The 10,794-nt window shown below is 38.7% G+C and overlaps 1 protein-coding gene across 1 annotated transcript in view; it reads left to right on the top strand.

Annotated features, from left to right (window-relative positions):
* The window catches only part of LOC144590777 (transmembrane channel-like protein 1), a 31,651-nt gene extending 22,858 nt beyond the window's left edge, over positions 1–8,793 (top strand). The window contains exons 15-19 of the mRNA XM_078395199.1: positions 374–452; positions 2,388–2,547; positions 4,873–5,109; positions 5,419–5,544; positions 8,633–8,793. Of these exons, the coding sequence (XP_078251325.1) occupies positions 374–452; positions 2,388–2,547; positions 4,873–5,109; positions 5,419–5,544; positions 8,633–8,793 (763 nt within the window). The remainder of the gene's footprint in view (positions 1–373; positions 453–2,387; positions 2,548–4,872; positions 5,110–5,418; positions 5,545–8,632) is intronic.
* Positions 8,794–10,794: the final 2,001 nt, after the last annotated feature.

A 10,794-nucleotide genomic window follows, 5' to 3' on the forward strand; every position in this document is an offset into this window, starting at 1 on the left:
CAGCAAGCCACTAATAAAGGAAGGGATGATGGTAACTGATTGTGTTTGGGGCTGGAAGAGAATGAATTTTAGTGAAAGAATAATTAATATCGTAAGAAAAGAATAATTTAAACCTAACCAAATATACTTCGGAATAATTGTTTAAAAATAAAAATAACATTGCCTTTGAACCATATCACAAATGTTTAGGTCTGCAGAATAAAAATGTACAACTGAACTTTATCAATTGTAATAAATAATAAATTCAAGGTAATTGAATGCCAGAACTTCCTCTGTACCTATGTGACACATATAGCTCAATTATTTTTGAATTGCAAACTCCTACTGTGAGATTAGAGAATTTAACCATAATGTAATTCTTGCCATTTTGTAGTTTGGCTATATATTATCTTCAGACAACTTCTAAATCATACAAGGCTGCAAACCTGGAACTAAAGAAGAAATTACAAAATGTAAGTACTTGCATTAATAAAGGAAAATAATGCATGTTTTTATGCAGTCCTTTGGAAATGGAAATGTGATCACTAAATGTGATCAGCACTTCTGTGAGCACATAGACAGCAATGAAATGTCATTGTTATGCTCATATTCAGATGCAGCTGACATGGAACAGTGGTGTCAGTTGTTGTATGATGCATGTCCAGATGTACTGCTGCAGTGGTCATGCCTGTGTTTGCTTTTCAAAAACCATCTGAGTCTTGACACCAAAAGCATACCTTAAAGGAAGGAAGAAAGTCTATTCAAGTGCAAGGCAAAGGGCCTGTTCTTACCTAACCACTGTTGGGAACCTTCCAGTGAAAACAATCAATGGTCAAGTGATGGGTATGATATTAATTGATGGGAGGTGGGCCAGACATTCTATTGTTTGCCTTGCGTGCTCACCCCTGACAGTATGATGCACTTTGTCCCTTGGGATGCATTTTCATGTTCAGTCCCCGATGAAGCCATTTAATAAAAAGTTGAACCAATAGCATCAGAATTTAAAACAGCTGTTGTCAAGAGAGGGAACATTTTAAGAGCTCCTGCCATGACCAAAGGTTGCACTTCCAAACATATGAATGTCGTGCGACTTTGGACATTATGTGCCAATACCGCATGGAAATGCACAGCAAGCTCTAAATACATGATCATGCATATCACACAACCCCTTGTACTTGAGTTAGAATGTACCCCATGGTCTTGTTGACTGGTGGAGCAGGATTAAAACCAAATAAAAGAGGCGAATGACCTAGTTTGGCTTCTATTTCTGATGTTCTTACATTCTCATATTTTCCTGTTGGAAATTTTGGGTCTGTCCTAAATATTTCATTTCATCTGTAGGTCTTAAAGACAGGTCTGTGTCGATACCCACCACAGGGTCTCGACCCGAAATGTCACCCATTCCTTCTTTCCAGAGATGCTGCCTGACCCGCTGAGTTACTCCAGCATTTTGTATGTGCTCACCACATCAGATCATATCCTTTAACATGAGGAGAGTGGGGAAGAGGCATATCGATTGAACGTAATGTGAATTGAAATCAATCTCCCGATCCTCATTAAATGAATAAAAAGGCAAATGCAAGAAACACTCTGATAACAAACTTCTGAACAATTATCCCATAAACTAGGGTGTAATCCCTAAACTAAACTAAACTAAACTAAACTAAACTAAACTAAACTAAACTAAACTAAACTAAACTAAACTAAACTAAACTAAACTAAACTAAATTAAATTAAACTAAACTAAACTAAATTAAACTAAAGAGAGACACAAAAAGCCGGAGTAACTCAATGGGTCAGACAGCATCTCTGGAGAAAAGGAATAGGTGACGTTTTGGGTCGAGACCCTTCTTCAGACTGAGAGTCTGGGGAAAGGGAAACGAGAGATAAAGACGGTGATTTAGAGAGATATAGAACAAATTAATGAAAGATATGCAAAAATGTAACAATGATAAAGGAAACAGGCCATTGTTAGCTTGGGGGTAGGTGAAAACGAGGTACAAACAATGAGAGTCAACAAGACGACTTTGAAGCTAGTACAACTTGGGTGGGGGATGGATGGAGAGAGGGGGAAGCAAGGGTTACTTAAAGTTAGAGAATTCAATATTCATACCGCTGGGTTGTAAGCTGCTCAAGAGAAATATGAGGTGCTGTTCCTCAAATTTGTGTTTGGCCTCACTCTGACAATGGAGGAGGCCCAGGACAGAAAGGTCAGTGTCTTAACCAGCAGAGTGACATGCTATTTTCTTGCTAGAAGTATGGTTCCAAACCTCTTGATGTGGTTAAAACCAAATTCAAGAAGCATTTAGCTACTTCTAAAGTGTGGATTTAATACAAAACAACTGAAAATGAATTTCTCCCTGATAATGCTTCAAATATATATATTTTTTTGATTGAATTATTGACAGCAAAGTGAAGAAAACAAAAAGAGGAGCAAAAAGAATGCTGACACTGCAGCAAATCAAATGGAAGAACTACAACATTCCTTGAAAAAAGGTATGGAAAATGAACTGAGATTAACAGTAAAAAGAACGCTGACAACAGTTCTCTGCTCTGTAATTTGGAAAGGTATTTTCTTTATTAAAGTAACATTTTGATCACATGATCATAAAACGGAGCTGTGAAATCTGGCACAAGAGTTTGGGGAATTTTGAGTGCAAAAAGTTCCAAATTGGCATTAAAATTGGTGGGAGAGGGTATTAAAACCATTGCAACTAATACTGTGAGTATGCAGAATAGGAAGTCTTTGGTATTAATTAGCTTTTGGGTTTTTATAAACCAAGTGAGTGAAAGTGGCAGTATTACCTAAATTATAGATAATGTCAAGTTTGATAGTGCAGTGAATAATCATAAGATATTATAAGACTTCACGATACAATAGACAGGAAAGCGAAAATATGATGTTATTCAATGTAAAGGTGACACAATGACGCAGCTAGTTGAGCTATTGCTTCATAAGTCTAGAGACTTGGGTCAAGTCCTGACCTCTGTGTGGTGTTTGCATGTTTGTCCTGTGACTGCATGGAGTTCTTCCAAATGCTCACGTTTTCACTTATATCCAAAACATGTGCGAGTTGGTAGGTTGACCATTCTTTGTAATTTGCCGCCATTGGTAGAAACTGGGAGTTGATAGTTATGTGCAATGAATAAAATGGGGTTGGGTAGGATTAGAGTTACACTTCAACTCCCCCTCCCACTCCCAGTCTGACCTTTCTGTCATGGGCCTCCTCCAGTGCCATAGTGAAGCCCACCGGAAATTGGAGGAACAGCACCTCATATTTCGCTTGGGCAGCTTGCAGCCCAGCGGTATGAACATTGACTTCTTCAACTTTAGATAGTTCCTCTGTCCCTCTCTTCCCCTCCCCCTTCCCAGTTCTCCCTCTATCTTCCTGTCTCCACCTATATTCTTCCTTTGTCCCGCCCCCCTGACATCAGTCTGAAGAAGGGTCTCGACCCGAAACGTCACCCATTCCTTCTCTCCTGAGATGCTGCCTGACCTGCTGAGTTACTCCAGCATTTTGTGAAAAAGAGTTACACTTGGTGCTTTGTCGATGGCATGGACTTGATGGGATGAAGATCCTGTTTCTGTGTGTGTATCTCTCTGATTGTATGACTCAAGGAGAAGTATGAAACACTTAGGTTGGACCAGCAACGAAGAACACGTTTGAAAATGAACAGGTAGACCTTGGTGATAGATGAAAGGCTGACCAGAGTATTATTATGACATTGTAATATCAAGTATGCCAATAATCCCCAGTAAATGTCCCCGGTGTGGGAAAAATAAAGGAATATATTATTATATTATTATTAATCAAAGCATGGATTAGAATTAGTTGCAAATGAACTGAGATGGGGTGGAACAGATGAGAAAACAATGGTATAAGTAGGTGGCAAAACACAAAGTGCTGGAAGAATTTAGGAGGTCAGGCAGCATCTCTGAAGGGAATGGACAGGTGACATTTCGGATCGGGACTCTTCTTTAAATTGATGCAGGAGAGCGGGAGGAATCACAGAGAGGGAGCAGTGAGAGAGGATTTCACAGAACACCCTTTGGAGAGAGGAGGAGAACTTCTTCAAAGTGAGCATCCTATGAGGAGAATTCACAATGGAGCAGTAAAATGGAACTGCAGATGCTGGAATCTTGATTGCAAATGCAAAATGCTGGAGGAATTCAGTAGGTCAACAGCATCTGTGGAAGGAATGGACACAGGCAATGTTTTGGGTTGGGACCCTTCGTTAGACTGATTCATTCCCTCCACAGATTCTGTCTGACTTGCTAAGTTCCCCCAACACTTTGTGTCATACTCAAGATTCCAGCATCTGCAGTTCCTTGTGTCTCCAAGTAAGTCGGTTATCTTGGTGTTGGCAACAGTTATGTGATCGGAAGCTTGGTTTGTGATCAGATACAATGCCAAGGATGGTGACAGTCCATTTCTAAATCAAACAGTGGCCAGGGAGACCAGAGAAAACAATGGTCAGAGTGGAGTGAAGAAAGTGAATGTGATTATTTTCGTATTAAGTTGGAAATGTCAGTTCATCCATCATTGGTTTGTAAAAGGAGTGTGACAAATCAGTCAGAAAAGGGATTGAGTGAGGTGCCGATAGTGTTGAGCAACACATTGTCAATGCAAATGTGAAATATATCATCATATCTTCAAATAATATATCCAATGAGTAAGAAATAGGAGGCACCCAACAGGAGGGAGATATCCAGAGGAAATGTTTGCTACAGTGAGTGGGAGGTAGAGGGAGTGTAGAGAAGAGAAACAAGAGCAGGTGATTCTTTAATTGGTATAGATTAATAATATATTCCTTTTCAATTTTTGAGGAAGGTGAATGCATTTGAAAAGTATTTTTGAGTAAAGAACACCTAAATCCCTGTTTTCCATGCAGGTACCAGGCGTGCAGCTGTTGGTCAGGTGGACGAGAGACCAAATGGTGTTAATTCTTCTAACCAGCCTTCAACTCCTAGTGCTTGTCTACCCAGCGACAGGGGAATGAGACTAGTTGCTCCACCACGGGTAGCTGTCACTCGACCACCAAGGCCAAGAAACCCTGGCCAGCTGCCAGGCCAACCACGGTATCCTGGACCACATCAATATTATGGAGCTCGACCACGGATGCCAAGAGGTGGCGCAGCTTATAGATGATGGGGATAGAGAGACTGATGCAATGCATGGGACTGATGATTTACTGTGGTTAAAACCAATCAATAAATCTTAAAATTTTACAATAGATTTTAATTACTTCTTGTGAATAAAGAACATCATTCAAGTACAATCCAAGAGATAAATTGCATGCATCAAATCAGAGTTAAAATTACATTTTATTTACAATATAAATTGTTTTTTAACAGGCATTGCTAATAGGATCTTAGCATATGAGATGGTCCAATATTTTCTACTTATTTGAATATAAACCTAAAAAATACTCTTTTAGTCCATAGCAATGGAAATGCTGCAAATTTAGAAGCAGTTGAAGTTCTTGTGCCTGATAAATGCTGTAAACTGACTGTCTACACAGAAGTAAATCTCCATAGTAATGGCAGAGAGCTTGCTGCTACTGGTGGGTCAGCTTGGTGTTGATCTATGTGCTAAATCCGCACTTACTTTTAATGAACCCCAGAGACAATCTGCTGCAAAGTTCTGGCAGCTTTGCGGTCACAGAGAGAATGTACAAACTCCATACAGACAGCATCCGTAGTCAGGATTGAACCCGGGTCTCTGGTGCTGTAAGGCAGCAACTCTACCACTGCGCCACTGTGCTGCTCTTGCAAAATATCACAGATTTGGCCAAAAAATATTTTATAACTGTATTAATGTAGCTCCCTATACTTTGTGCAACAATCAGAGAACACTTGTTAGCCCTTCTGGAACCCAAGCAGTAATATACACTTTAGCTGCAATAGAGGAGACAAAAGACAGCAGGGAAGAGTGAGGCAAATAGATTAAATCAACCAGATAAATGTCAGGAGAATTGCCTTGCACACCATGAGGTGATGTTGGGAGTCATAGGGGCAGAAAACCTTCCATGTGTATCAGAAAAGGCAGGCCTGCTCCCATCATTCTCCTCAAGGAGGGACCATCCCTATGTAATTAAACAATGTTGAAAAAAATCTATATCTCCTTACACAATATGTCAGTATATTTTCTACACCAACAGTGTGGAAATCTACATAGTTTGGATTAGTTTAGGTTAGGTTAGTTTATTGTCACGTGTACCGAGGTACAGTGAAAAGCTTTTTGTTGTTTGCTAACCAGTCAGCAGAAAGACAATACATGATTACAATTGAGCTATTCACAGTGTGCAGATACATGACGAAGTGAATAATATTTAATGCAAGATAAAGTCCAGTAAAGTCCAATTAAACTTTACCGAGTCCCGAGGATTTCCAATGAGGTAGATGGTAGCTCAGGACTACTCTTTTTTGTGGTAGGATAGTTTAGTTGCCTGATAGCAACTGGGAAGAAACTGTCCCTGAACATGGAGGTGTGCATTTTCACACTTCTATACCTCTTGCCTGATGAGAGAGGAGAAGAGGGAGTGACCAGGGTGAGACTCATCCTTTATTATGCTGATGGCCTTGCCAGGGCAGCGTGAAGTGTAAATGGAGCCAATGCAAGGGAGGTTGGTTTGTGTGATGGTCTGTGCTGCACCACAATTCTCTGCAATTTCTTGCGGTCTTGGATGGAGCTATTCCCAAAGCATGCTGTGATGCATCCCAATAACGGAAAAAAACATCAGTGACCAGAAATGATCATGCAGCCTATCCTGAATGTGCACAATAGTCATTAATATGTCATTAACTTATCTAGTCATGGATGGGATTAAACTACAACATCGCACTAATTGATTGGGCTTTTCTCAGCACTGCTTCAATTAATTCCAAACAAGAATGAAAGCCAAATAAAAATTAGACAGTAATGAATTTGTCTTGGAACAAATATCAGCAGCTGCAGGCAGCTCAGTGGCTTTGATTATCACATTATTGGGGATAGCCGAATTAATCTGCCAGCTAGTAGTATAATTTAGCTTTACAACTCCTTCTGTGGATTTATTTATGTCTGTCACACTTAGACATCTTAGAAGGTATCGATTTTATCCACAGAGGAACATTTTTTACATCATTAATCCTTGAGTAAAGCGAGAAATTGTTACTGACTGGGTAGTGAAAATAAAATTGGGAGAAATGTAAAAAAGAATTTTGATTCCTCTTCATTTAACTTACACTATGGTGGATAAAATGATCCCCCCCCATGCTTACTTCACCATGTGCTCTTTACATTTATTTGATAAAATCTAAAACTAAGTGTTAGTTTACTATTTTTGGAAAATGAGAAAAAGCTCTGAGGATGCATTAAATGGACTCAGTAGGTATGTAGAAATTTAAAGTACATTTTTGTTCCTGTAATACTAGGATATTAGATTGGCATCGATAGCTGTGAGGAGATACTCTAAAAGCTATTAGGTGCCAGGAGCAGACCCATGGGAAGAACGTAAAACTGAGAAGCATAAGTATCTAAAATCAGGAAGGCAGAAATGACTGAAAAAACAAAAGGCTGGATTTGTGTATTCAATTCATTTACTTAAAAAAAAAATTCAGTAGGTTTCAGTTGTCATAAGCCGTTCTGCATTCTTTATAGTTCTTACAAGGTTAAAAATGGAAAGCAATAACATTTGAAATATAGTAATCTACTAAACTCTTGCCATTGTATTTGTGGCAAGACTTAATGAGGTTCAAATTTCTTATAACTCAATAATACCAAAGGCAATATGGCATCAAAATCCTACTTCTATGCAGTTTAAAAATAATGTTAAGCAAACAGAGCTTTATAATGGACGACAAAAATCAAAAAGAATTCCAGATGAAAGCTGAAATAAAAACAGAAATTGCTGGAAAGAAACTCAGGAGGTCAGTCAGCATCTATGCAAAGAGAAACAGTTATGTTTCAGGTTGAGTACCCTTCTTCAAAACTGATAACGAGAGAAAAAACGTTATTCTAAATAGCAGAAAAGGTGGTGGTGGGGAGGGGGGGGGGGGGGGGGGTGGAATTTGTACATCATAGGGAATGTCCATTATAGAGTAAAATAATGTAGCCGATAAAAGTATAGTTAAGCTGTGTAATGTGTTGCTAATATTGTGAAATCTGGGTGACATCTTCGGCCTACTGAGTCCGCGCCAACCAACAATCACCCCATACATTAGTTTTATCCTGCACACTAGGAACAATTTATAATGACCAATTAACCTACAAACATGCATCTCTTTTGAATGTGGGAAGAAACCAGAGCATCTGGAGAAAACCCATACAGTTTCGTGGAGAACGTACAAACTCCATGCAGATACATAGTCAGGATCGAACCCGTGTCTCTGGCGCTGTTAGATAGCAACTCTACCGCTGCACCACGGTGGCATCCACATGGTCACCCACTGTGCCGCCCATCTTAAAGTGGCCGATTACAGGACAGTGTTCTAGAAAGGTATAAAATTATGAATGGATAGCACATAACACATATACATAGAATACAAAATATATTGAGTATTTTGAGCAATGGAGGTGTCTAGAATAAGTGACCATAGATACAAGATGGCATAAAAACAATCTGGAACTAATTGTCAGTTGGTATTTGTGAGTATTTATTTAATTTCAAGGATTAGTAGTTGAGGGACAAAAATGGCATCAGTCAAGATTTACATTGAAAGAAAAGGTTAAAGGAATATCAGAACAGATTAAGTGTCGTGAGACCAACTATGAGTTAGAGATTATGGGAAGTGTAATCATTACTAATGAATGCCAAGAAAGTTGTCCATGATCTTTGTAGAAATGAGAAATGGAACTTCTAATACTAGCAGCCACAGAAGGCTGTAGAGGTCAAGTCAGTGGATATTTTTAAGGCAAAAATAGATACATTTTTGATTAGTACAAGTGTCAGAGGTTATGGGGAGAAGGCAGGAGAATTGGGTTAGGAGGGAGAACTAGATCAACCATGATTGAATGGCGGAGCAGACTTAATGGGCCGAATGGCCTAATTCTACTCCTATCCCTTATGAGGAGTGGAGGCTGTGAAGGCACGTGCTTAACTAAAATTAACTAAAAGTTAAAAGTTAACTAAAATTATATTTACCATTTAATATATTGTTGATAGCGAATGTGGCTGTCTTCGGAGCAGTTAACCAATATTATATCACCCCACATTCCGCCCTAATTATCTAAATGCTGATCAAATATTAAAAGAACAAAGAAGACTTTATCTTTTTCCATTAATCACATCTATTTCAGTTTAGTGTTCCGTATAATTTGGTTCATAAATTAAAATCTAGCAACTAATTAAAATATTCCCCTGTCAATTTGACCTGACATTTAGTCCAATGTAGATTATTTTTATTGTTTTTGCCACACAATTCTACCAATAAATGTTTAGCTGACTCTATCTAAGTTGTACCATGCATTATGTTTATTTATAAGATGATGGCAATATATTTCAGGAAATTTGAAAGGAGGAAATTAAAAATTATTTAATTTTGTTTATTAATTTTCTGAAATGGGCAGTTTTAGTGACAGTGTTGCATATTTCTTTGAAACAATTAAGAACACCTTGCATTCAGTACCTTTTAATTTGAATGTTACTCAGAATCAGCATTAGTTCACAGGTGAAAGAGCAAATCTAGATTTTCTTCTCCATACTATCACTCCATTCCTAGAAATCAAAGCTTTTGGCAGATTTTAGGAGTTATGGGAGTAAAATACTGGATTAATTAAATTGCTGTGTAATTTCTGAGTGGTTTGGAATTTATGATAAGGGCTGATTTCTAAAAATCAGAGTCTGGACTTCCAGGAATGAGGTAGGTAAAGGGATTTAGGACACAGGCCTCATTGAATAGCAGACCGAGTGAATATATTGCCTGCTCCTGTTCCCACCTTTCTATGGTTGATCACACACTATCCTTGAGGGCTTCCCTCCTCCAGGCCTACCCTAATGAAATCTTTGGACAGTTACAGTAAATGTTAGGAAGAAAATATTATTGAACAGCCTGGTGGCCTACACAAGTAAATCATAGCTTCATACTGTAGTTTTAATTGTCTATTCCATAATAAAACTTACCCTGTCATGATGAAGAAAAATTTAGTCAGATCTGTGCAGGTGACCAGGGAAACAAACCCTTTCTTTACTTTCCTGTATTACAGCAATGTATTCTCTCTCACACATGTCCATCAACTTCCTTGGATGGTTTTGCCATTAACACTCATTAAGGAGTTATTTAGAAGAAAACAATTAATCTAGCGCCACTTGTATTGGTTGAAAATGGAGCACCGAGAGGAAACCAAGACATTCATGGAGAGATCATGCTAACACCTCCCAGAGAGCAATTGAGGTCAGGATTGAACCCACGTCACTGAAGCTGTAAGGCTTCAATGCAACACTATGCACTCTGATTACTACTTGGACATTGTTACACCTGTGCTGAGCTACTATCCTGGAAAAGACCACAGTTCTCATCTACAGTATACCATGGTGCACAGTCCCATGGACTATGGTATATCATGGTGCATAGTCCCATGGACTACAGTATACCATGATGTACATTACCATGGACTACTGGACTACAGTATGCCATGGCGTATAGTACCATTGATTGTCATACACCATGTTGCACAGTCCCATGGACTACAGTATGCCATTTTGTATAGTACCATCGGCAATAGTATACCATGTGTATATACCAGGTACTGCAGTATATCATAGGGTACATACTATGGACTATAGTATATCATGGTGTATAGTACAATGGATTACAGTATACCATGGCGCACA

The sequence above is a fragment of the Rhinoraja longicauda genome, unplaced genomic scaffold (genome assembly GCF_053455715.1).
Source record: "Rhinoraja longicauda isolate Sanriku21f unplaced genomic scaffold, sRhiLon1.1 Scf000311, whole genome shotgun sequence".
In the NCBI taxonomy this organism is placed as follows: domain Eukaryota; kingdom Metazoa; phylum Chordata; class Chondrichthyes; order Rajiformes; family Arhynchobatidae; genus Rhinoraja; species Rhinoraja longicauda.